The following is a 27,837-nucleotide window of genomic DNA, read 5'->3' as shown; positions in this document are numbered from 1 at the left end:
ATTATTTTCTCATCCCTAATCGGACCGAGAAAACAGTCGCAACATGCTGCGGGTGCAATGCGATCCTTGTTTCTCTCGCACCCATTCAAGTCTATGGTGCGAGAGAAAAATCGCTCTGGACTCGCAGGACGCCGGTGTACTGCGAGTACAGAACGAGAATGGCAATAGCCGGCAATGGAGGAGAGAGGGAGATAAATCCCTCCCTCGCCTCCGAAGTACCTTCCCGCCCCTCCTCAGAGCCAGCCCCCTCTTCCTCAGTGCAGGCCCGGCCCGCCCCTCCACAGTGACGGCTCGCCCCCGGCAGCTGTGGTCCGATCGCAAGATCGGACCTCAGTCACAGTGACACTCGCAGGACACTCGGCTCCCGCTGTGCTACCAGCGTGAGCCCAATGTCATGGAGGATCGCAGTAGTCCCCCATGTGGCCCCGGCCTTAGAGGTGTAATTACAAACCTTTGAAGAGGGATTTTTTGAAACAAAAGTCTGAGGCCAGATCTCAAGGCCGAGAAGTCACGGGTTTGAGGATATTCTTTTCCAGGATGGAAGGAAACTAGAAAGTCTCTCTCCGAACTGGGGAAACAAGTCACCGGGAGGATCTTTTATGGTCCTTAGAGGGTCCCTTAAACATGAACCCCTTCCCTGCCTGATTTTGGTTGGACCAACTACTTTGATCTTTGGGTGGAGCCCCGCAGCAAAATCTTTTCTGAAAAGGCTTTATGGAGGCTGGAAAAGATGAAAACGGAAATTCCTTTTTCTTATCGTCTAGGACCAGGCCAAATAACTATTCCTCCTGGCATGAGATGGTCCAGAATTTTGACTTTAATAAAAGTGGGGTAACTCCGGCACACTACTAATTTCCCGTAAGAATCAAGGAGACATAGTAAATTGAAAAAAATCTTTTTTTCTTTTATTTTGCTTGTGAGATTGTGAAAAAAGTGCTGTACATAAGTCCGCCGATGTTTCGGCCAATCGGCCTTCTTCAGGTCGGACAAACTGGAGAGCAGCAGGAGATGAAGGAGTAGAAATAAAAGTAGATGTACTAGACCGTATGTTTAAACAGCGGAGTGAATGCTGATATACACAGGAAAACCTATGTAGTTCTAATGAGAGTAGTGGTCACTCTCTTGTCAGGAGACAAGACTGGACTCCACAGGATGCGCAGTTCAGTCTCCCAGCACCTCTGATACCCGCCGGTAGTTGCCCGGACTCCCTTCACCTTCCTGGATCTTCTCCTATGCATAACCACTGGAGCCATAGGCTACTACCTGGGTCAGGTCCTGCCTTGTTCTACATACCCCTTGACCACATTTTGTTCTCCAGCTTCTGTCCTAGAACAATCACTGGAGCTACAGCCGCCTTGGAATAACAGGATTCCTGAGCACTTAAGAGTACTGACGGTATACATAGAAAATGGAAGCATAATTATCTCTGTACACTAAAACGTGCTGGAAGCTTGCCTCAACACAGGTCCTTTGTCAGGATTGACGAAACTTGGTGAACCCCTACATTTAATTTCCAGTTGCCACAATGCGGCTACCAGAGGAACATTATATTCAATTTGCCCTCCTGACAAGAGAGTGACCCACTACTCTCATTAGAACTACATAGGTTTTCCTGTGTATATCAGCATTCACCCCGCTGTTTAAACATACGGTCTAGTACATCTACTTTTATTTCTACTCCTTCATCTCCTACTGCTCTCTAGTTTGTCCGACCTGAAGAAGGCCGATTGGCCGAAACGTCGGCGGTCTTATGTGCAGCACTTTTTTCACAATCTCACAAGCAAAATAAAAGAAAAAAGATTTTTTCAATTTACTATGTCTCCTTGATTCTTACGGGAAATTAGTAGTGTGCCGGAGTTACCCCACTTTTATTACTGACTGATTTTCTCCAGAGCACCTACACGAGGAGAGGCGAGGTCTCTCTCTTACAAATTCAGAATTTTGACTTTGTCTGCATGTCAACTGGCCAGCATTTCAGCCAGAGAGTCTTTCTAGCTGCACTTGATAGCAACGCTGAATTACCTGCTAACTTAGTAGAATCTGCCAAAGTGTCTGCCAGGAAGGCTGCTGCTCTACATGACAGGGGAAGTGATGACAGGATCTCCTCTCTTGGGTTTTTTGCTCTTAGCTGATCTTCAAGCCGGTCGATCCACACTGCAAGGGACCTCGCCGTACAGATAGCTGCGATGGCTGGTCACAAAGCCCCTGCAGAAGCTTTCCATGCATCATTTAAAAAGTAGTCCGCTTTCTTGTCAAGTGGGTCCGTCAAAGTTCTCATATCTTCAAAAGGCAGAGAAAATTTCTTTGATGCTTTGGCGACTGCCACATCTAGTTTAGGGGCTTTGTCCCAGGATGAACAGGAGGCTTCCTCAAAGAGATACTTCCTTTTAAAGGCTGTAGGACTGAAACCTCTCTTATCCAGTCTCTTCCAATCCCTTGTAACACAGATCTGCGACTAAAAAGCTGTTTAATTATTTTCATCTAATTTCCATGTATTTTGGTGTGCTGAAAATGAAAAAAAATATTTTAAAAATCCTGGACGTCAGGATTTGCCACGAAATGCAAAATTCTCTTCAAATTTAGTAAATTGTTTAAAAAAAAAAATTTTTTTTTTTTTAGGGTTTTGAAAGTCAAAATTACTATTAATTAATTCACGTCAATGCACTGAAGATATATAATGCCAAAAAATTATAACTTTCAAAGAAAAGAACTTTCAGAGTGAGCTAATGAAACCAGCATCAACATTTTGCAAGCTGAATGAGCGGGCTCTGACATGCCCGGGCTTGTATCAATTGTTTTATCTTTGTTCTCGCCTGTTCACACTTTTTAATCTCAGTTCGTGTTAGCTCTTCATATTCAACAGTGTTTCCCAAAATTAACATTATGGCTCAGCGGAAGTGTATTAATTTGCCTGACAGTTTGATACATTTGTGGTGAATATACAGTGTCGAAGCAACAGCTGAATATTACAGACTTTGTGAAAAAAGTATACTTCACATATTTCAGACTAAAGCTTGGAGATCAAGATAAAGCTTGGGCGCTTCAAAGTGTGCAAACGGTGTGTTGAGGACCTCCGAAATTGGTTCAAGGGTAAGAAAAAAATGTTTCCGTTATGGGATTCCTATGGTATGGCGAGAGCAAAAGAACCATAGTGACGATTGTTACTTTTGTTCATGCGATGTGAAAGGGTATAATTCAAAATGGAAGCATTCCATTTCATACCCCAATATTCCCTCAGCAATTCGTCCCATCCCCCATGGCAAAGATATACCAGTACCCAAGGCCCCTGCTACCTTGGAAGAGATAACTATGTCCGATGAGGGTGGAGTCATACTTGAACAAGATGAATCAAGTTCGGACTTTAAAGATGATACAAGACCAAAATTGTTTTCCCAGGAGGAGATGAATGATTTGGTAAGAGACTTAAATCTTTCCAAAGATGCTGCTGAGTTACCCGGCTCAAGGCTCAAAAGCAAGAATTTATTGTTGCCAGGAGTATTTTTTTCATGGTTCAGACATCGTGAAGACGAGTTCGTTCCTTACTTTGCCCAGGAAGATAAGTTGGTTTATTGCATCGATGTCGAAGGTTTAATGGGTCAACTCAAAATCCAATATGATTCAGCGCAATGGCGTCTTTTTATAGATTCTTCAAAAAGAAGTCTCAAAGCAGTTTTACTCCACAACGGAGATTTTTATGCTTCCATCCCTGTGGTCATTCCGTACACCTCAAGGAAACCTACAAGAACTTGGAATTCATTCTTCGTAAACTTAAATCTGAAGACCACGGTTTGCAAGTGTGGGGAGATTTGAAAGTCTTGTGCGTGCTGCTCGGGTAACAAGCTGGGTATACCAAATACCCTTGTTTTCTGTGTCTATGAGATGGTCGAGACCGACAATCACTGGACCAAGAAGAATTGGCAGCCGAGGGTGCTCCCAGTTGGTGAAAAAAATGTCCTCCGAGAAACTTTGGTTCCTCCCCATAAAGTTCTTCTACCACCTCTCAACATCAAATTGGGATTGATGAAGCAATTCATAAAATCACTTCCAAAAGAAGGAGAATGCTTCAAATGCTTGGTCGCCAAGTTTCCGGGCCTCCCGGAGGCAAAATTGAAGGAAGGTGTGTTCATCGGACCAGACATTAGAAGGCTTATAGCTGATCAAGAGTTTATCAATACCATTACGCATCCTCAAAAAGAAGGGTGGATTGCATTTAAAGAGGTCGTAGAGAAACTTTTAGGCAATAACAAAGACCCTGACTACAAACAAATCGTTGGACGAATGCTGAAAGCATTTCAAGCTTTAGGTTGCCTGATGAGCTTGAAAGTGCATTTCCTCCATTCCCACCTTGACAACTTTCCTGAAAATTTTGGAGCTGTGAGTGAGGAGCAAGGTGAATGATTCCACCATGACATTAAAGAGACGGAAAGAAGATACCATGGAAGATAGAGCATTACAATTATGGCAGACTACTGTTGGACGCTTCAGAGAGACATTACAGATGCTACTCACAAGCGTAAATGTACAAAGAGAAGCCTCACAGGGAAGAAGAATCGATTTTAGTGTGTGTTAGTGAGCTCACTGCAGTTAAAAAAATAATTTTCATGAAACATTTGTAATAAAAAATTAATGAGTCTATTTTCATTTATTTTGAGGTATTGTCTTATTTAACAGTTACTTAAATTGTTAGAAAACGTGATGTTCTATGACAAAACGGAGGTCATTGTCGGATTCAGCGCACTCAAAAACATAAAGATTACGTGGAATAACCAAAAGAGCTCTCGAAAAAAAATTTTTTGCAGACCTGTGATCAGGGCCTCTATGACAGAGAAGGCACGCCGTTTTTTTTTTGCTCCAGGCCACTAAACATACGATCTCGGACCGTTTTCTGGGTTTTCTCTTCCGGGATGCCCATAGAGGACATGACAGCTTTTACTAGCTTACTCATATTCTCAATTGGGAAGCACTGACAACCCCGAGTTGCTCTCCGATATGGAGGAAGAATGATCTAAAAGAATAGAAGAATCACACTCTTCTTCTGATCTATTCAATTCTTCATAAGCAGGGGAGGCAGGTCTAGAGCTCCTAAAGCTCTGACTGTTTTTACATAGGGATCTAAGGGTGTCCCTGACCTCTGCCCTAATCATGGACGTCAGATCCGAGGCGAACCCCAGGGCGTCTGCTGAATGCAGTCCTGGTACAGCTTTTTAGTCCAGGAACTAGACAGCTCCTGTTTACATACAGCGCATTTCCTATGCCTGGCTTTGGAGACACATTTTTTGGGATTATCCTGAATCTGGAAGGAAACTGAGACAAGGACGGCTTACAAAGTGAACTTTCACGAAGATTACTTACTACTCAGATGCAAAGAGGCGGTACCAGGTCAGGAAGAGGAGTGATGTCATCTGACAATTCTCCTCAGGAGGATAGCCTGCTGACAGGTCTGTCAGACTTTGTACTCCGCTGGCTGAAACAGGCATCATTTTTCCTGGAGTATTTTCCACCTGAGCCCGTGGCACTACTATCTCGACCACGCTGAGGTTTGCCTCTTTGCTGCTGCTTCTGAGTGATCGTACAATCAGCCTGATCAGGTTGCCGCTATAGTGATGGCAGTGGCTGCTGCTGCTCATCCATTTTACTGGAGGGGTTTGAGGCTGTAGCATACCAGCCTTCTTAGTTTGCCGCTCATTTTTAAATTATCCCGGTAATTCCACCCCCAGACTTCAAGGTGGCTGACTGACATCCGGGAGTGCCTAATAGTAGAGGGTGCCCCGCGCATGCGCAGTGAACAAAGTGCGGCGTCAGTCTGCCATTCATAAGATGGCACCACCGCCACCAGCTCCTGTGTGACTCCCTGACAAAATCAGGGTGTCACAGAAGACTGCACCCCTCTTCCAGGTGCAGGATTCTTTCCTCTTTGGTCCTCCATCACAATCCCCATCCTGGTACACAACATCAGCCATCAAAACCCTAGTCACACCCCATGACAATAGGGACACACCAGTGGGTGGGGCCAAGCGAATGGTGACGCCCACCTAGGGGTTCTGAGGTGTTATGGGAGGGGCCAGTTTCAGTCAGTCAGCAGGAAGTGACATTTGAGAGTTGGAGTCAGAGAGTGACGGTTGTCAGGAGTTGGAGCTCCTGAGCTGACAGAGGACTAGGTGGCAGTCAGTGGACAAGGCCACAGGCGACGGAGATCCGGTCGCGGGAGTCCTTAGGTGGACCGGAGAAGGGTTGTAGCCGGCCGGTATTAACAGCGGGAATCCGGTCCAGAGCCGTGCACAGACAGGGTGCCTGGACCCTAGGGCGAGGAGCAGCTTCAAGCCCCTTTCCAATTAACAAGCTGGGGAAAAGATTTCAAGTCTCGTCCCACAGGAGGCCCAGATAGGAGCAAGCCCAACGAGTGGGATAGGGTTCCGCAATTGCCTGCTAAGATCCCACGGGTCAGTTCTCGCGGGCCACAGCTCCCAAAAGACAGTAACACCGGGAGTGGACTTCCCCGTTCCACACGGAGTGGTGACAGTAGAAATCTTAAATACAAAGTGCAGGAGGAAGGGCCCTTGTTCCACCGTACTGGGGTGCAGGATCCGAATGCACCCTCCCAAGGCAACTGGCCACTGGCAATTTGGTTTACCATCTGGACTCTGTGTCCGGTTATTTCAGGAACTGTTAGTACACCAACACCACCCAGTCCAACCCTGCAGACTGCACTCCGTCACACCATCCCGCCTGTACCGGGGTCCCGGGACAACACCTTCCGTACCCATGGAGGGGATAACATGCAGCTGCCCCACTCCATCAGCCCCGCGCACCACCTCCAGCGGCAGCGGCGGTGTCACCAAAATCACCGCATACCACGGGTGGCGTCACTGACAAACCTCCCCTATATATATAATCTCGCTTTTTCACTTGCGGGCGACAGACGGGTGCTCAGGCCCGGGTCTGGCTTCCATCGCAACGACCCCGGATCCGAGTGACTCGAGCAGCCCCCCCTGCCGCGGTCTGTCCCCCTTCCCGCAACACCTGCACTGGACACGCTGTCTGAGACCAGAAGTCATGCAACGGTGGGCCACACGCAAAGAGGTGCCATTCCTGCTCCGGACCTCCTGGGTAAGCAAACAGCGTGCAACGGCCCTCCCTCGATGGCGCACGCTACACCGCTCAGGGCTCTCACCTAGCCACAGGCTGTAGAGACCCAGTCTGCCCCCATGGACTCACCGGTACAGGGTAATGCTGCCATCCTAGTCACAGCCCCTGTGGGCTTGCTGTGGTACTCTCCGCTAGTGAAGGAGGCTGATCTCGCACACAGTCACAACCCCCGTGGACCTGTTGTGGCGTTCCCTCAGCACCTCAGCCGGCCATAGCAGGACCCGTGCCTCTGCCAACATCGTCCAGTCACGGATGGAATCACTTGACTTCTTCAGTCCTAAGTACCATCTTGAATCCGCCAATTCCTGAAGGCTCCCTGTTCAAGGACAGGAAACCAACTGATGTGGGGAGAGATCCTGCCCTTTTTATCCTGTAGGTTTCCTGTCCTTGAAGAGCAGCTCCTCTATCTCATGGTGCTGTAAAAAGGACTATGCCAGCCATAACAACCAGCGGGCGGCCAGAAATGCTGGCTAACATTGCAAGTTGTCTGCTGGAATGCTAATGGGATGAAAGTTGTAATATTAGCATAAAACAAAGTGATGATATTGTATACATATGCATTTAGACTAACGCTATAAAATCAAAATGGACCATTTTACTGTAGCCACTGCCAATAACCGATGAACAGCCAGGCACCTGCACCCTTGTCCATCATGACACTTATGCTTTAGTACAGCTGCTGCGGAGCTTCGTTGTTGGTCCTACACTGCCAAACATCCCCTTGGATTTCTCATCCTAATTCTCTACATCGCGACTTTTGTGGCTGTGACTGCCAAGCCACGACAGCCACACATCTCCTGTCTGCCCACTGTATTTTATAGTACTAAACAGTACTGATCTTAGTAAACATACTATACTTAAAAGCTATACAAGCATGAAACAGCTCCTAGAAACCAGCATTTTTATTTATTTTTTTAAATGCTGGTTGACAAGCTACTGTTTCTTCGCTTTGAAAAATGGTCTTACTCGATTAAGAAAGTGTAATCTAGTAGTTGACAACTCCTATATTCTTAAATATCAATTTTACTTACTTTTTCACTAAGGTTGCTTGAGAATCCACCTTCAGGGAGACTTTCTAGAGATGATGGGGCCTCCTGAAAATCCAGCAATGTTAACTTCTCTCTAAAATTAAAAGAGGTTATAATAGTTGAAAATTAAATTTCAAACAATGAATATGATAGATTGTATATAAAAAAAAAAATTCAATGGGTTCAGTCTGTTATCTATTGTACAGGGTTTAAGGGTGGTGTCACACACAGCGACGACGACAACGACGTCGCTGCTACGTCACCATTTTCTGTGACGTTGCAGCGACGTCCTGTCGCTGTGTGTAACATCCAGCAATGACCTGGCCCCTGCTGTGAGAACGCCGGTCTTTGCTGAATGTCCAGCTTCACTTCTCCCTTCTCCCACTGTGACGCACACATCGCTGTGTGTGACAGCGAGAGAGCGACGAAATGAAGCGAGCAGGGAGCCGGAGCAGGCATCTGGCAGCTGCGGTAAGCTGTAACCATGGTAAACATAGGGTAACCAAGGGAAGACCTTTCCCTGGTTACCTGATATTTACCTTCGTTACCAGCGTCCGCCGCTCTCATGCTGCCTGTGCTGCCGGCTCCTGCTCTCTGCACATGTAGCTGCAGTACACATCGGGTAATTAACCCAATGTGTACTGTAGCTAGGAGTGCAGAGAGCCAGCACTAAGCGCGGCTCCCTGCTCTCAGCACATGTAGCACAGCGACGCGTGTCGTTATGATCGCTGCTGCTTCTGCTGTGTTTGACAACTAAGCAGCGATCATAACAGCGACTTACAAGGCCGCTGTTAAGTCACAGAAAATGGTGACGTAACAGCGACGTCGTTGTCGCTGTCGCTATGTGTGAACCCAGCTTAATACTGCAAGGTGGCTCTGGGTTTAAAATAAATACATATTGCAAAATACGCATTTTTGCTTCATTTTTTTCCTTAAAGAGAATCTTTCACCAGGTTTTTGCAACTTCATCTGAGAGCAGTATAATGTAATGTTGGGTGGGCGCCATTCCCCAGTTTAATACCGTGTAGCGTGTGCACTTGAACGTGGGAAAGTTTATAGGCTATACTAATATTATATGAATCATTACACGGTATTAGGTGGTGCCTTTGGTACTATGGAGGGTTAAATATGGGCCACAATTTTCTGCCATTCATCAGTGTTTCATCACCCCATTGATTTGTATATGGATCAACGTATCATTATTTCGTCTTGGTACTGTTTTTATACACTCCTTTTCTAATTATTCTATCTGGGGTCCGTGCACCCAATTTGTATGTACTTTTTTTTTCCCATCTTTACCCCTACTATTTATGAATAAAGCATCACTTTTGCAAAATAGGATGTCTGATTGCTTTTTTTTTTTTCTGTTGGTTCTCCTTGCGATCTATCCGGTTTCCTTTTATAACACACATTTGATCTTTTACAAATGCATGCTAAATAACTGAGCAAGATGTATGTGTGTTTGTTGAATGTTCTTTATGTAGAGACAGAGACCCTTTCATTTCAGATTCTAGCGATGTGTCACTTAAGGCCACGTCTCACTAAGCGACATCGCTAGCGACATTGAGTCACGGTTTTTGTCACACAACTGCGATCTTGCTAGCGATGTTGCTGTGTGTGACATCCAGCAACGATCTGGCCCCTGCTGTGAGGTCGCCGGTCGGTGCTGAATGTCCTGGACCATTTTTTGGTCGTTGCTCTCACGCTGTGAGGCACACATCGCTGTGTTTAACAGCGAGAGAGAAATGATCTGAATTTGCAGCGAGCCAGCTTCTGCGGACGCTGGTAACCAAGGTACACATCGGGTAAAAAAGCCAAGCGCTTTGCTTGGTTACCCGACATTTACTTTGGTTACCAGGGTCTGCAGCTTCTAGAAGCCGGCTCCCTGCTCCCTGCATACGTAGCCAAGGTACACATCGGATAACTATAAGCAAAGCGCTTTGCTTAGTAACCAGATATGTACTATGGTTACCAAGCACAGCGTTGTTACACGGGTTGCTGGTGGCTGATCTCTGATCGCTGTGGAGATCTGCCTGTTTGACAGCTCCCCAGCGACCATGTAGCGACGCTCCAGCGAAACCCTGCCAGGTCAGATCGCTGCTGGGATTGCTGCATCGTCGCTAAGTGTGACGGTACCTTTACTGAGCTGCTTGCTATCATTTTCATAAAATCCATGTTTTTTTCTGCTGCAAATCTAGCAGTTATACAGAGCTCATCATGAATATGCTGGACTGCCTGGCAGCAGGACAAGTGGTTCTCTATGATAATCTACTGCTGATTAATCAGTGATTTTATCAAAACTATACTAAAGCATCCCAGTGACATACCGCTGGAATCAAGATCTCTGATCTACCCAATGTTATGCTGCTTTAAGATTAGGTGGTAAAAACCTGGTGACAGATTCCCTTTAAATATATTAAGTATAAAAATTATGATCAGCGCTACAGGTTAAACAAAATAATTACATAAAGCTGCATAAATATTATGCCCTTAAGTTATCCCAAGTATACTTTGGATAACAAGGAATTGGAGGAAACCCACACAGGGAGAACACTAAGTCTACACAGATGTTGCCAATTTTGGATTTAAGCCTTGGGGCTGGAAGGCAGAAGTGCTAACCTCCGAGCCCCACAGAGCCACCCACATGAAACATAGGAAAGTCTTGGAAAACAGATTTCCCCATTATGTGGCCTCTAGTAGTCACTGAGCATGTATAAATTATACCACATATTTATAAGAATGCTGATAAAACAACTTTTCATTTTCAAAAACAAAGTTATATAAAATGTTGCCGGCATATTAACATGCTCAGCCAAAACAGAGTATGTGGGAATATCCTGTAGGTCAGAAACTTCTATAGCAGAAATATAGTAGAAGTAGTCACTTCCTGCCCAGAATTACAAATACGTTCATGGCACAGATTAGTCAGAAAGGGAAGAAAGGGCACAAAAAGAAAGAAGAAAGAAGAAAGAAGAAGAAGAGACTAAATAAATAAGTTGTATAAGGGAGTTCATCTTTATCTCAGCTTTTCAGTTTTAGGCTAAATTTGACCAAAACAAACGGTAAAAACAAATGTGTTTTCCCTGCGTTTTGGACAGTGCATTTTTAAAGGAGAAATAAAATATGATATGATAGGACTTGATAGCTAGAATACATTGATAAAAAGAGGTATAGAAAGAAAAAATAGATAGAAAGAATAGAATAGCACAACTGCCCACTGACAGCAGACAGAGCCATGCGATGAGAATGAGCTCGGGTGAACCTCTGAGGTCAGTGCCACGACACAGGCAGAAGTGTGGGGCCCGCAGCTGTGACGTCAGAGCTTACCCGAGTTCATTGTCATCGCGCTGTTTTCATTGCTGTCATGAACTCAGGTGAACCTCTGACATCAGTGCCACGACACAGGTAGTAGTGTGGGACCCGCAACTGTGACGTCAGAGTTCCACCCGAGTTCATTCTCATTGAGTGGCTCTGTCTGTGTTGTGGCCTGATTTGCGGTCACAGGTGAAGGACTCACCTGTGACCGCAAATCACCTGAGGGCACCGCTGATCGCGTGGCTCACTTCAGTCACTCGGGTGATTTTTCTGTCACAGGGGTAGGACTCCAGCTGTGGCCGCGAGTAACCCGAGTGACGTCACCACTGATAGAGCAACTCACTTCGTTGCTGCATGAATCTCACAGGGAGCGGTCGTGCTCTATGACCACTCTCTGTGAGATTCCGATGTAGCATAGCTGGAAGCGTCGTGGGACCTCGTGTGGATTACATCGGACCTGGAAGGGTGTTTGGGGGTTAATAAAGTGGTGAAAGAAGGGTTTGTCTTTTATTCTAAATAAAGGATTTTTCGGGTGTATGTATTTATTTACTTTCACTTAGGACTTAGTGGCAGCTATGGGCGGGCTGCCATTAACTCCTTATTACCCCGATTGCCACCGCACTGGGGTCATCGGGATGAGCCGGGACTGTCGCATCTAATGGATGCAGCAATTCCGGGCGGCTGCTGGCTGATATTTTTAGGCTAGGGGGGCAGCCTAAAAAGGATAGGCCTCCCCAGTCGGAGAATACCAACCAGAAGCTGTGAGGCTTTATTTTGGTTGGGTATGAATTGGGGGGAATCGCATGTCGATTTTTTAAAATTATTTATTTTACTGCACAACATAAACTCGCCCACCGGCGGCTGTGATTGGTTGCAGTGAGACAGCGGTCTATCCCCGTGGGGGCGCATTTGACTGCAACCGATCATAGGCGCCGGTGGGTGGGGGAAGCAGTGAATATGAGATGAGCCTAATGAGTGGCCAGCACTTTCAGAAGCAGGAGAACCCGCGGGAGCAGTGTGACCGCTGTGCAGTGCCGCACCGGTGATCAGGGAGTATGAAGGAGGGGGAGAGAGGGTAGAGACTGACCGACACAGAGAGAGAGAGACCGAGACCGACAGACAGAGACCGACAGAGCGAGTGAGAGAGAAACACACACACAGAGAGAGACCGGCCGACAGCCAGCCAGAGAGAGGCCGAGAGACAGAGACAGACAGACACTGAGACCGACAGACCGAGAGAGACTGACATGCATAGAGAGACCGAGACAGAGAGAGAGAGCGTGAGAGACCAAGAGAGAGAGAGACACCGAGGGAAACCGAGAGAGACCGAGAGAGAGAGAGAGAGAGAGAGTTGTCAGTTGGTAACAGATGAGCAGGACACTGTAAAGATGAGCTCCTGACCAAATGTAAGTTTATACCTTATACAGTCATATGAAAAAGTTTGGGCACCCCTATTAATGTTAACCTTTTTTCTTTATAACAATTTGGGTTTTTGCAACAGCTATTTCAGTTTCATATATCTAATAACTGATGGACTGAGTAATATTTCTGGATTGAAATGAGGTTTATTGTACTAACAAAAAATGTGCAATCCGCATTTAATCATAATTTGACTGGTGCAAAGGTATGGGCACCTCAACATAAAAGTGATAATATTTTGTAGATCCTCCTTTTGCAAAAATAAAAGCCTCTAGTCGCTTCCTGTAGCTTTTAATGAGTTCCTGGATGAAGGTATATTTGACCATTCCTGTTTACAAAACAATTCCAGTTCAGTTAAGTTTGATGGTCGCCGAGCATGGACAGCACGCTTCAAATCATCCCACAGATTTTCAATGATATTCAGGTCTGGGGACTGGGATGGCCATTCCAGAATATTGTAATTGTTCCTCTGCATGAATGCCTGAGTAGATTTGGAGCGGTGTTTTGGATCATTGTCTTGCTGAAATATCCATCCCCTGCGTAACTTCAACTTCGTCACTGATTCTTGCACATTATCGTCAAGAATCTGCAGATACTGAGTTGAATCCATGTGACCCTTAACTTTGACAAGATTTCCCGTGCCGGCATTGGCCACACAGCCCCAAAGCATGATGGAACCTCCACCAAATTTTACTGTGGGTAGCAAGTGCTTTTCTTGGAATGCCGTGTTTTTTTGCCTCCATGCATAACGCCTTTTTGTATGACCAAACAAATCAATCTTTGTTTAATCAGTCCACAGGACCTTCTTCCAAAATGTAACTGGCTTGTCCAAATGTGCTTTTGCATACCTCAGGCGACTCTTTGTGGCGTGCTTGCAGAAACGGCTTCTTTTGCATCACTCTCCCATACAGCTTCTCCTTGTGCAAAGTGTGCTGTATTGTTGACCGATGCACATTGACACCATCTGCAGCAAGATGATGCTGCAGGTCTTTGGAGGTGGTCTGTGGATTGTCCTTGACTGTTCTCACCATTCTTCTTCGCTGCCTTCCTGATATTATTCTTGGCCTTCCACTTCTGGGCTTAACAAGAACTGTACCTGTGTTCTTCCATTTCCTTACTATGTTCCTCACAGTGGAAACTGACAGTTTAAATCTCTGAGACAACGTTTTGTATCCTTCCCCTGAACAACTATGTTGAATAATCTTTGTTTTCAGATCATTTGAGAGCTGTTTTGAGGAGCCCATGATGCCACTCTTCATAGGAGATTCAAATAGGAGAACAACTTGCAAGTGGCCACCTTAAATACCTCTTCTCATGATTGGGTACACCTGCCTATGAAGTTCAAAGCTCAATGAGGTTACAAAACCAATTTAGTGCTTTAGTAAGTCAGTAAAAAGTAGTTAGGAGGGTTCAAATCAAGAAATTGATAAGGGTGCCCATACTTTTGCACCGGTCAAATTTTGATTAAATGCGGATTGCACTTTTTCTGTTAGTGCAATAAACCTCATTTCAATCCAGAAATATTACTCAGTCCATCAGTTATTAGATATATGAAACGGAAATTGCTGTTGCAAAAACCCAAATTGTTATAAAGAAAAAAGGTTAACATTAATAGGGGTGCCCAATTTTCATATGACTGTAATGAACAGATTGGAGGACATATCCCAGAAATCCACAGGCATATCCCAGAAATCCACAGTATGATGGCATACTAAGCATGGCGGAAAGGATTAAAAGCATTTCAAGACAAGACAAGATAATTAAGACACAAAGCAGGAACAGATCACGTAGTGGAAATCAAGCAAATGGAAAACCACCAAACCCTAATCTAGCACAGCGCATCTCCAAGGTAAGGGCTCCACGTCAACACACTGCTAAGATAACAATAGACTGTTTAGTACACATTAGACAATATATTAGAGAAACTACATTCCAGACCCTCTGAGGATGTTGGCCTAAACTCTACTATGGAGCAAAATGCTTTGCGTATTTTAGAGGATCTGGAGTATGAGTCGGAATCTAGTGGTCAAGGTAAATTTCCTTATGATACTCGTCTCAGATCTACGACTTTTCCCTCCTTGTCCTTATGCCCACAAGTTGATATTTTCACGAAGTTGGTAACTGAGGACTTGAAAAAATTGGATATGAAATCCAAAAAGGATAATCTTACATCTTTGCAGAGACGCGCATTACGCGAACTCCAGTCTATGGAAGGCATTGTTATTAAACCAGTGGACAAAAGGGGGAAATGTCGTCATCTGTCCAACTGATAAGTATGAAAAAGAGGCACTAAAACAATTGCGTCAAAAAGACACGTACTCCTTACTACCATCTTGTCCCCTTGAGTCTTTTGCTGAGGAACTTAGGGTAATTTTGGAGGCAGCCTTTGACTCTGGTGTAATTACGAAAAAGGTGTTTGATGGGTTGACTACTAAATTCCTGTCTGTCCCTACTTTCTATCTATTGCCAAAGGTGCACAAGGACCGCCTCAACCCCCCGGGGCGTCAGATTGTCTCTGGCATAGGAGGGCTCTGTGACCCGCTATGTAAATTTATTGATTTCTATCTGAAACCTCTTGTTGAGACGATCCCCTCCTATGTCAGACACCACCGACGTCCTGAGGCGGGTGGATTGGCTACATCTTGATCCTTGTGCACTTTTGGTAACGGCAGATGTGGAGTCGTTATACATGATCATCGGTCACACTGACAGCATGGCAGCTGCCGCCTTTTTTCTTAGGATGAGTAATATTGATGTGGCTCTCTGTGACCTCATCCTGGAACTTTTAGAGTTTATTTTGACTCACAATTTTTTCACGTTTCGGGATAGATACTATTTACAACGAAGGGGGACCGCAATGGGGGCGACATGCGCGCCTTCTTTTGCAAATCTTTTTTTAGGATATTGGGAACGTGAGATCTTCCAGGATGGTGCCCATGCCGTCTCCCATGTATCTGGATGGTTTCGCTAAATTCACGATCTGTTCTTTATCTGGCAAGGCACGATCCCTGAACTACATGAATTTATGTTGGGTCTAAATGACAATAGGTTTAACATTAGATTAACATATAAGTTTGACCCTCTTTCTATTGACTTTTTGGATAAATTTCATGTACAGGATGATGGATCAATTCAGACCGACGTGTTTCGCAAAGACACGTCGGTCAATTCTTTTCTTCATGCATCATCGGCCCATACCAGATCAACCATCCGTGCGATCCCAATAGGGCAATTCCTTAGAATGCGTCGCATCTGTTCCTCGGATTCTAATTTTGAAAAACGGGCTTCTGATTTGAGATCACGCTTTTTGGAACGAGGATATAGCAAAAGGACCATTAAGCAAGGATATATGCGGGCCAAGCATTCTCATCGTAGCGACTTACTTAACCCCAATCTTAAACATAAAAATGATACTGGTGGTATTAGGTTCATTTCTACACTGAATCATCAATGGGATAACATGAGGAGTATTCTGTCTTGACATTGGTCGATTTAAAAACTGAGCCCTCCCTCTCTGATCTCCTTCCTGATACCCCATTGATGACAGCACGGAGGGGAAAGAACTTGAAGGATCTCTTAGTGAGGAGTCATTACGTTGTTAAACAACCAGGCATTTTTGGGGTGGGCAAACAAAGATGGGGATGTTACCCATGTGGGGACTGCCTGGGCTGCAAAAATATCGTTAGAGCTACCACGTTTTTATCAGCCGATCGGTCACAGGAATATAAAATTACAAACTACATATGTCGAACATCTTCTGTGATTTATTATGCTACATGCACATGTGACCTTATTTATATTGGTTTAAAATCTCGCGAATTACGTGTCCGTACACGCAAACACGTTCGCGATATCCTTGCAGCCCGTGACGCAGAAGACGTCACTTTGGTAAAAAACCTTACCAAGGCACTTCCATAAATTTCATGATTGCAACCCCAAATTCCTCAAAATTAGGGGGATTGACCGTTTGCACTGTGGGATTCGGGGGGGGCGATATACAGCGCCGTTTGGCGTAGTTAGAATGCAGATGGATTGTTACTGTGGGTTCAATGGTTTCCCAATGGCTTAAACGAGAAACTTACTTTTTCATCATTTTTGTAATATATTCAATTTATGGTACCTAATGTTCTTAATGATATAGATATATATTATATATATATATATATATACATATATATACACACACATACATATACATACATACATATACATATATATATATATATATATATATATATATATATATATATATATATATATATATATTATATATTCTTTAGTGATCCATCTGTGTTCTGTCCTCGCCCCAAACGAGCCCCTTGGTCTTCTGGTTTTTATGTACCTTTTTGATATGATATATTCCCCACTATATATACATTTGTGCTTTCTTTTCACATTACATGTGTTTTTTATGTGTATATATATACACATATGTATATGTGTATATATGCGTATGTGTATGTATATGCATATGTGTATATATCCCTTTCTCCATTTTAATCTGTGTGTTTTTATCTGTTTATAGTGCGTCTTATGGTGCCGACCTTTTTGATCCTTGTTCCCATTATCCGGTCCCCCATTAAAGTCATCTCACAGTGGAAAACCTTTCATCTTTTTCTAACTTATACATAATATGTAAATGTTTTACTTTTACTGTTATACATGCGTATTTTGGAAGGCCCGCTGTGTTCTGCCACCAGGTGTCAATATATTCTGTATATTATGTGACGTGACGGTGACCTCCTTGATATGGTGCCCTGCAACGTCCATTTTGGTCGGATCTTTCCCCCTCCAAGATGGCGTTTGCGCAACAGCCAAACCCACCTGTTGGAATGCGCATGCGCGGCCCGTGATTGGCGGACGGATGCCGCTGACGCCCTGATTTTGACGTCATAGGGGATTTCCCCTCCTCAGTTCCGTCGCTGGATGGCTGACGCGGCTTCCGCCCGCCGCGCATGTGCGGACTGCGTGCGGTCTGCATCCAAAGCGCATGAAAGAAGTGACATGTTGCTTATTAGAACACAGCGCTTAGGCATCAGCCGAAGCGCTGCGTTCTAATACACCACGTGGGCATGGATTAGGCACAATCTTCATAGATTGTGCTGGGGACGCAGGACGCATGCAGTTACGCTGCGGTGCAAAACGCAGCGTAACTGCATGAAAATACGCTATGTAGGCACATAGCCATAAGCTTCCCTGAAAATGCCAGAATCAAAAAAGCCAGAAAAGCAATAAAATTGGACAGCATAAAAAAAAAACAGAGACACTACTAATAGACTTTAACGAACAGGAGGAAAAAACAAATGTCTTATTTCCTCAGGACATCATGAAGCCTGGGACCAGACTCTCAGAAACCATTACAAGAATGTCAACACACGGGGCATTAGCAGCGGTAAGCAAATTAGAGTACAGAATGAAGCGGACCCTGAGACTTTTAATCACTCCATAAACATTTATAATAATGGAACTATCATGGTACAAGGAACAAAACAAAAACTGGAGGAGTTTCTACAACAATTCAGGCATATTAGGACCGAAGTACAAACCCTGAGAGGAGGCATAGCCACTCCTGGCCAGACTACAGCAGCCAGAGTCCCAAGCTGTGCACCAGCAACATCTACATCACAAACCCCCATGGATATACTCAGACATACCTCCCAACCGTCCCGGATACAGCGGGACAGTCCCTCTTTTGAGCCTTTGATCCCGAGTCCCGCCCGTGAGGCTGTGTCTCCCGTGTTTCCGCCCACCCACTGTAGCCCCGCCTCGCTGTTTGTCCCTTCTATCATTACAGAGTCGAGCGCGCACCTTGAAACTCCTGTGACTGCTGCTGAGGTATGAATCCCCCCCCCCCGCACCAGAGCCGACCCCCCCCGCACCAGAGCCGACCCCCCCACCCCGCACCAGAGCCGACCCCCCCCCGCACCAGAGCCGACCCCCCCCCCCGCACCAGAGCCGACCCCCCCTGCACCAGAGCGGACATCCCCAGCCTTGGAGCCTGCGCTTCCCTGCAGCTGTCCTCTCTGATTCCCCCGTGTGCGGCTTCTCACTGCTGGATACACACGGGGAATCAGGAAGCTGAGGAGAAAGTGCAACCAACACTTCTCTCTCCTGCAGATAGCACTGGCAATAGCAATAATCTATGCAGAGTGACATCTGCAGACTTCTATTAGCTTACCGATCAGTGTTCTCCTGCCTGTGGAGCTGCTGGGTCCTAGTGCCCAACAGCTTCAGCTCTGCTTTATCCTGGCTCCCCAACCAGTTAAAGGGAACCTGTCAGCAGAAATTTCGCAATAAAACTAAAAGATTCCCCTTCTGCAGCTCCTGGGCTGCATTCTAGCAAGGTTCCTATTGTTATTGTGCCCCCTTTGAAACCTAAAAAAAATACTTTATAAAGTCTTACCTTTTTGTATGCAAATGTTTTTTTATGGTCACGCGGGCGGGCTGTCTGGCGTCCGTTATTCCCCCTCCTGCCGCTTTACGCTGTCCTCCATTGCTCATTTACATACACAAGGACGCCTTCCTCATGTAACTGTCCTCCCGAAGTTTTGCGCATGCCCAGTGCCACTCTCGCGGGACTGAGCACTATGCAAAGCCTGAACGCCATACCTCCCAACCGTCCCAGATACAGCGGGACTATCACGCTTTACATTGTTTGTCCCGTTGCCACGGGCGGGACGGCCGTCTCCCGGGCTCCGCCCACCCACTCTCTCCCCGCCTCCCTGCTTTTCCCTCCTACCATCCTAACACGTGACATGGCATAACACAGAGAGGAGCGCGCTGCCCGAAACTGCTCTGTGCTGCTGCTAAGCCTAAGGTATGTAGAATCTCCCCAGCGCTGATTCCCCTCCCCTCCCGGCCGGCCGCCTCTCTGTGCGTGCGGCCGGCCGCCTCTCTGTGCGTGCGGCCGGCCGCCTCTCTGTGCGTGCGGCCGGCCGCCTCTCTGTGCGTGCGGCCGGCCGCCTCTCTGTGCGGGCGGCCCGCCGCCTCTCTGTGCGGGCGGCCGGCCGCCTCTCTGTGCGGGCGGCAGGCCGCCTCTCTGTGCGGGCGGCAGGCCGCCTCTCTGTGCGGGCGGCAGGCCGCCTCTCTGTGCGGGCGGCAGGCCGCCTCTCTGTGCGGGCGGCAGGCCGCCTCTCTGTGCGGGCGGCAGGCCGCCTCTCTGTGCGGGCGGCAGGCCGCCTCTCTGTGCGGGCGGCAGGCCGCCTCTCTGTGCGGGCGGCAGGCCGCCTCTCTGTGCGGGCGGCAGGCCGCCTCTCTGTGCGGGCGGCAGGCCGCCTCTCTGTGCGGGCGGCAGGCCGCCTCTCTGTGCGGGCGGCAGGCCGCCTCTCTGTGCGGGCGGCAGGCCGCCTCTCTGTGCGGGCGGCAGGCCGCCTCTCTGTGCGGGCGGCAGGCCGCCTCTCTGTGCGGGCGGCAGGCCGCCTCTCTGTGCGGGCGGTAGGCCGCCTCTCTGTGTGGGCGACCGGCCGCCTCACTGTGGCTGCCTGCGTGTCCATGCTGGAGGCCCGCCGGCTGCCTGCGTGTCCATGCTGGAGGCCCGCCGGCTGCCTGCGTGTCCATGCTGGAGGCCCGCCGGCTGCCTGCGTGTCCATGCTGGAGGCCCGCCGGCTGCCTGTCCATGCTGGAGGCCCGCCGGCTGCCTGCGTGTCCATGCTGAAGGCCCGCCGGCTGCCTGCGTGTCCATGCTGGAGGCCCGCCGGCTGCCTGCGTGTCCATGCTGGAGGCCCGCCGGCTGCCTGCGTGTCCATGCTGGAGGCCCGCCGGCTGCCTGCGTGTCCATGCTGGAGGCCCGCCGGCTGCCTGCGTGTCCATGCTGGAGGCCCGCCGGCTGCCTGCGTGTCCATGCTGGAGGCCCGCCGGCTGCCTGCGTGTCCATGCTGGAGGCCCGCCGGCTGCCTGCGTGTCCATGCTGGAGGCCCGCCAGCTGCCTGCGTGTCCATGCTGGAGGCCCGCCGGCTGCCTGCGTGTCCATGCTGGAGGCCCGCCGGCTGCCTGCGTGTCCATGCTGGAGGCCCGCCGGCTGCCTGCGTGTCCATGCTGAATGGGTGTGGATGGGGAGTGGATATGGGCGTGACTGTGAAATGGGTGTGGTTAGGGGGCGTGGCCTAAAAATTTGCCGCGCTGCGCGCGCCGCAAACTTTGTCCCTCTTTTCCTTCTTTAAAAGTTGGGAGGTATGACTCAGAGACTGCCTGTCCCAATTAGAAAGTGAGTTTACCCAATTCAAAAAGGATTTCCAAAAAAGCCAAGGTGAGAAAAATGCAAATGACCACCTGAAAGAGGAAATATCAAAGCTGAAGACAGACTTGTGTGAAATGCAAAGGTCACTAAAAAGGCTGCAGGAAGAAAACTCAATCCTCAAAGAAGAAATTTCCCAGCTAAAATCATCAAATCTGCAACAAAACATGGACGCAGGACCTCAAAGTTTAAATAATATCCTAAAGGTTGTGTCACACACAACGACGGCGAAGTCGCTGCTAAGTCGCCATTTTCTGTGACGTAGCAGCGACCCTGACAGCGGCATCGCTATGTGTGACACATAACAACGATCAGACCCCTGCTGCGAGATCGCTGCTCGCTCTTGAATATCCCAGGTCATTTTTTGATCGCTGCTATCCCGCTGCGCCACATGCATCCCTGTGTTTGACACCGCAGCAACGACGATTGTGACGACGCTGAAGGCAGGGACATGGGCCTGAAGGCAGTGACAAGGGTGTGTTTTTGCGGTGTATTTTACAACGGCCCCTCGACTCAGATTGGTGGTCACAACAGCGTTCCGATTGGTTAACTTGCCGAAGACGTTACAGAGATTTTTGTTCTTTGTTCCATTCTTTGTTCCACGCGGTTTGAAGTAGAGTCTCTGTCTGTGTCGCTAGTGCGTCGTTCTTTGTGGATCTTTCAAGACCTTGTGATTAAAAAGGTAGGTATGCTTTGTGTTTGCAAATTGTTGTATATAGGATAGTATTCTTGTATATAGAGGCAGTATTATAGTGGTTATATTCTTGTACATAGAGGGCAGTATTATAATAGCTATATTCTTGTACATAGGGGAAGTATTCTAGTAGTTATATTCTTGTACATAGGGAGCAGTATTATAGTAGTTATATTTTTGTATATAGAGGCAGTCATATAGTAGTTATATTCTTGTACATAGGGGCAGTATTATAGTATTTATATTCTTGTACACAGGGGCAGTATTATAGTAGTTATATTCTTGTACATAGGGAGCAGTATTCTAGTAGTTATATTCTTGTACATAGGGGGCAGTATTATAGTAGTTATATTTATTTATGTACATAGGTGGAAGTATTATAGCTTTTATATTCCTGTACATGAGAATATATATATATATATATATATATATATATATATATATATATATATATATATGTATGTATTATATATATATATATATATATATATATATATATATATATATATATATATATATATATATATATATAATACATATATATATATATATATATATGTATTATATATATATATATATATATATATATATTTATTCTCAGCATTGTACTCATGCTGTGCTTTCTCAAGCCGCTGTACTCAATTCTTGTGCGTGTGGCATTTTAATCTTACGTAGCACGCTCGTCAACGGACTGGTACACAGTTTTCCATGACATTCAACATGCACAGTTATAATAATCACGTTATTGTTGAAACTTCTCTCATCTCATTTTATTATTGCAGTTTGCATATCATGGACGATACGGAGCGTGCTGTTGTGGCTGCTGCATTGCTGACTGAGGAAGCTCGGCGACAAGATGAGGCACGGATGCTAGAGAGGCGTTCCAAGCTAAAAGCGTCGCATGTGGACCACAGAGTGGCTGCAGAGGAGGTCCGAATTCTCCCACATGCAACTAAACCGTTGCATGCACCAACTACCTCAATGCCTGACATACCACAGACCAGGAACAGCCCCAACCAGACAAACAACCCCAGCAATAATAATACAGGAAACTCCCATACAGCAAAACAGGGCAACCAACAACCCTACAAAAGGAAAACTGTATCCTCACTCCCAGCAACAAAAATACGGCCCCATCACTACAGCCGCCCAGGGCAACCATCCCTCAAGGACCCAACGACACACAAAAAGCAAATGGCCCAAATAGAACATCAAGCCCCGACATCGTCCTAATTGACTCAAACAGAAAATGCCTGGACAACGTCGCTGCTAAGTCCCCATTTTTTGTGACGTAGCAGCGATGTCCCGTCGCTGTCGCGGTGTGTGACATCCAGCAACGACCTGGCCCCTGCTGTGAGGTTGCAGCTCGTTGCTGAATGTCCTGCTTCATTTTTTGGACGTTGCTCTCCCGCTGTGAAGCACACATCGCTGTGTATGACAGCGAGAGAGCGATGAACTGAACGTGCAGGAAGCAGGGAGACGGCTTCTGGCAGCCTGCGGTAAGCTGTAACCAAGGTAAACATCGGGTAACCAAGCGAAGTGCTTTGCTGGTTACCCGATATTTACCTTAGTTACTAGCGTCCGCCGCTCTCACGCTGCCAGTGCTGGCTCCGTGCACACGTAGCTGGAGTACACATTGGATAATTAACCTGATGTGTACTCTGGCTAGGAGTGCAGGGAACAGGGAGCCGACACTGGCAGCGTGAGAGCGGCGGATGCTAGTAACTAAGGTAAATATCGGGTAACCAAGAGAAGTGCTTTCCTTGGTTACCCGATATTTACCTTAGTTACCAAGCGCAGCATCGCTTCCACACGTCACTGCTGGCTGGGGGTTGGTCACTGATCGCTAGTGAGATCTGCCTGTTTGACAGCTCACCAGCGACCATGTAACGACGCAGCAGCGATCCTGACAAGGTCAGGTCGCCCGTCGTGATCGCTGCGTCGTTATGTGTGACCCCAGCTTTAGAGACTGTTCCCAGGGGCACGAGTCACAAAAATCCGCTGTTCAACAATCCAACAAGCAGAGAAGGTGATCAGTAACCCATACTTCACCGAGCCCACACACCTCATACTACACACCGTCACAAACAATATCCACCAAGAGACAGTCCCTCAGGACCTCTCAAAACTCGCAATAGCAGCCCAGCAAAAATTCCCCAGAACCAAAATAATCCTGTCTGCCCTACTTCCAAGGAAAGAAATAAGCAAAGAGTTAACCCAGCAAATCAACTCAGAGCTGGCCGCCAGTATCGCCTTAACACCAAACATACAGCTGGCAATCCACCCCGAAATAATGCTCCATCACAAACACCTCAATAAACAATGGGTCAGCCATCTAGCAAAAGAGCTCAAAGATATAGTTCTAAACAGACCTCTGAGACCACAAGCAAGACGCCTACCAAACAGATGACAAACCACAGAAATCCCTAGAGAGAACCAAAGAGAGCGCACAGGAGACCACATGACCCACAATGGCAACATATAGCAATCCATAGTGAGAGTCCACAGAGAGAGCACAGGAGACCACATGCCACACATTGGCAACACACAGCAATCCATAGTGAGAGTCCACAGAGAGGGCACAGGAGACCACATGACACACATTGGCAACACACGGCAATCCACAATCCTTAAAACATGCCACCCAAACCCTCCACCACAAGAACCTGTTATGTCCTATGAAAATATTTCTTCATTATAGGGTATATCGACCAAATATGACAATCCTTAGTTATCAGCAGCTGGGACATTCAAGGATTGAATGCCTCAGCTTTAAGGTCCAAGACAAATGAACTAGACTTTAAACAAAGACTAAAGAACATTGACATACAGATCTTTCTGGAGACATGGGCACGGAAGGAGGAGGAATCCCTGGCACCCATGGGGTATAGGGAATTTTCTGTCTCCGCCCATAAAAACAAGAACACCACACAGGGCCGCTGCTCAGGGGGCATACTAATATGGTACAAAAAGATCAAAGATCACATCAAGGCAATAAAAGGAGGAGAAAGCCATATCTGGATGAGGATAGGCAGCTCCAACCTCACCTCTCAGCAGGACATCTACCTCTGTGCAGCCTACATTCCTCCATCAGAATCCCCATACTATAAGCCGGACATTATGAGGACCTACAGAGGGAGGTAGCCCAATTCCAGTCCATGGGCAGGGTTCTCATCTGCGGAGACCTCAATGCCAGGACGGGTACAGAGAAGGACTACCTGTCACCTGACGGAAATACATATGTAATGTGAGAGGGGCCCTTCTACAGTGACTCAGTACAGACAGCAAGAAACAGCTACGACAGAGTGGTGAATAAAAGTGGCAGAACCCTGTTGAACCTGTGCTGGAGCTTGGGGTTGTATATAGTGAATGTGCGCATCGGGGGGACTCATTAGGGAGATTTACACTAAACTCCCACATGGGCAGCAGTGTGGTGGATTATGCAATAGACATGGACCCAGCAAAAATAAATGCCTTCATAGTCACCCCCGAAACTCACCTGTCAGACCACAAGCAGACACTGCTGTACATGAGATCCACAGACAAGTAACAAACAAGATAAGCCCCACCTGACCGGTCTCCACAACCTGCCACCATCCTACAAATGGCCTGAATAGTTATCCACTGAATACACCAACATGAGTAACAGAACCGAGAACCAAGTGCTACTTGTAAATTTCAACTCAAGACGCTATACATCAAACCAGCAAGGAGTCAACCGGGCAGTGAATGACTTTAACAACATCCTGTATACCATGGCAGAGCTAGCAGGCGTCAGAAAGACCAACCCCAAGAAACCTACAAATAAACAAGGACAAAAATGGTTTGATAAAGAATGCAAGTCACTACACAACTCCCTAATGGTAGCCTCAAACCAAAAACACAGAGACCCCAAGAACAGGGACCTAAGAGCGGCCCATGACACCCTACAGAGGCAATACAAGCGCATTCTCAAGAAGAAAAAAATAGAGGCACATCTCCCAAGAACTACAGAAGCTTGAGGACTCCCTCCAGGATAACTCATTCTGAAAAAACCTGGAGTCATATCGGCACAAAGTCCAAGCATAGCACCCTCCACATCCAAAATGGCAATATCTGCCACAGCTACTTCAAAGGCCTCTACAAGAATATACCAGAAGACGACCTAACCCCAGAACAGAAGCACCTAACCACTAAACTCAGGGACATGGAGGAGACAAAGACTTCCAAAATCCTCTGGACATATCAATCAGTGTGCTGGAAATAAAAGACAAAATCAAATTTATGAAATGCAAGAAGGCCGCGGGCAGTGATGGTATCCTGCCAGAGATGATCAAATACAGTTCCCCAGATATACATGCAGCACTGGCTAAACTATTCACTCACGTCTTGAGTGCCGGCTACTTCCCAAAGAGCTGGAATCAAGGTCTCATAACGCCCATCTACAAGAATGGAGACCGATATGATCCAGCAAACTACAGAGGGATCTGTGTTAAAAGCATTCTGGGAAAACTGCTTAACAGCATTATTAATAAATGGATCATCACCTTCCTCACCCAGCGGGACAGCCTCAGCAGAAGCCAAGCTGGGTTCATGCCAAACCATCGCACCACAGACTACATTTACACCCTGCAAAGCCTTATTAAGACCCACGTCCACGGCAAAAAACAGGGGAAATTATTTGCATGTTTTGTGGACTTCAAGAAGGCCTTTGACTCCATGTGGCATCCAGGCATGTTCCTTAAGCTCCTAGAGAGTGGAATAGGTGGCAGAACCTACGACATGATCAAAAGCTCATACACTGAGAACCGATGAAGCGTGAAGGTGAACGGAAAGAGGACGGCATTCTTCCGGCAGAGCCGCGGGGTAAGACAGGGCTGCAGCCTGAGCCCAACTCTATTAAATATCTACATAAATGGACTTGACACAGCCCTGGAATCCTCCCCTGTCCCAGGTCTCAGCCTACATGACCAAGAGGTGAAGATCCTGCTGTATGCAGATGACCTCCTGCTGCTTTCCCCATCCAAAAAAACCTCCAAGATAGCCTGGCTGTGCTAGAAACATTCAGCACCACATGGGCTTTGCCCATCAACCAAAAGAAGACCAAAGCCATGGTGTTTCAGAAGAGGAATTATAACGAAACCTCCACTCCCTCCCTCACTAATTGGCGCTGCGCTGGAGAAGACCAGCAGCTATACCTACCTCGGTCTGGAGCTAAGCCAAACCGGCAGTAAAGCAAGCAGCAGAGACCCTGAAAGGGAAAGCAAGCAGAACCTTTTATGCTATCAGAAGACAACTGTACTACCTCAAACCACTGGTGAGAGTCTGGGTCAAGATATTCGACAGCGTCATCACACCTATACTGCTGTAGGGCAGCGAGGTATGGGGCCCAGTGACCTATCCAGACAAGACAAAGTGGGATTCCAGCCCAACCGAAGTCTTCCATCTGGAGTTCTGCAAATATCTTCTCCAAGTCCATCGCAGCACCTCAAACATAGCCTGTCGGGCAGAGCTGGGCCGATTCCCCTTATGGCTCAGTATACACAAGAGGGCGCTATCACACCAGGTGCACATACAGAACAGTAACCCCAGCTCCTACCATCATAAAGCCCTGGTGAGCCAGAGCCCAGAGCAAGCCAGGAACCCCAGCAGCCAGTACAGAAAAAGTCAGCAACACACCCTGACAAAAGCCTAAATAAAAGATCTCAGAGAGCTGCAAGATGCAATACATAGAGGATTGGAAGAGTGAATTAGAGAACTCCCAGAAACTCACCATCTACCGGTCACTGCGGAGAGACTACACTCTGGCCCCATATCTGGAAAGGTTACGCCACCCAAAGACAGGCAGACCCTGAGCCTGTACAGACTGAGTGCCAACAGCCTAAGGTGGAAACAAGGCGGCACCGACAGACATACAAGCCGCGGGAGAACAGACTGTGCCAGCACTGCCAGCAGGGGGCTCTGGAAGACTAGGCGCATTTCCTGCTACACTGTAACAAATACTCATGGACCATCATTCCCCA

General features: G+C 47.0%; 1 protein-coding gene across 1 annotated transcript in view; it reads right to left on the bottom strand.

Moving 5' to 3' along the window:
* LOC142255816 (C-Jun-amino-terminal kinase-interacting protein 4-like) overlaps positions 1–27,837 on the bottom strand; it is a 665,059-nt gene that overhangs the window by 507,269 nt on the left and 129,953 nt on the right. The window contains exons 3-5 of the mRNA XM_075327263.1: positions 16,292–16,302; positions 15,886–15,942; positions 8,178–8,268 (exon numbers count right to left, since the gene is read on the bottom strand). Coding sequence (XP_075183378.1) covers positions 8,178–8,268; positions 15,886–15,942; positions 16,292–16,302 — 159 coding nt within the window. The remainder of the gene's footprint in view (positions 1–8,177; positions 8,269–15,885; positions 15,943–16,291; positions 16,303–27,837) is intronic.

The sequence above is a fragment of the Anomaloglossus baeobatrachus genome, chromosome 11, assembly GCF_048569485.1.
Source record: "Anomaloglossus baeobatrachus isolate aAnoBae1 chromosome 11, aAnoBae1.hap1, whole genome shotgun sequence".
NCBI lineage: Eukaryota > Metazoa > Chordata > Amphibia > Anura > Aromobatidae > Anomaloglossus > Anomaloglossus baeobatrachus.
This window is presented reverse-complemented; position numbering and strand designations above follow the sequence as displayed.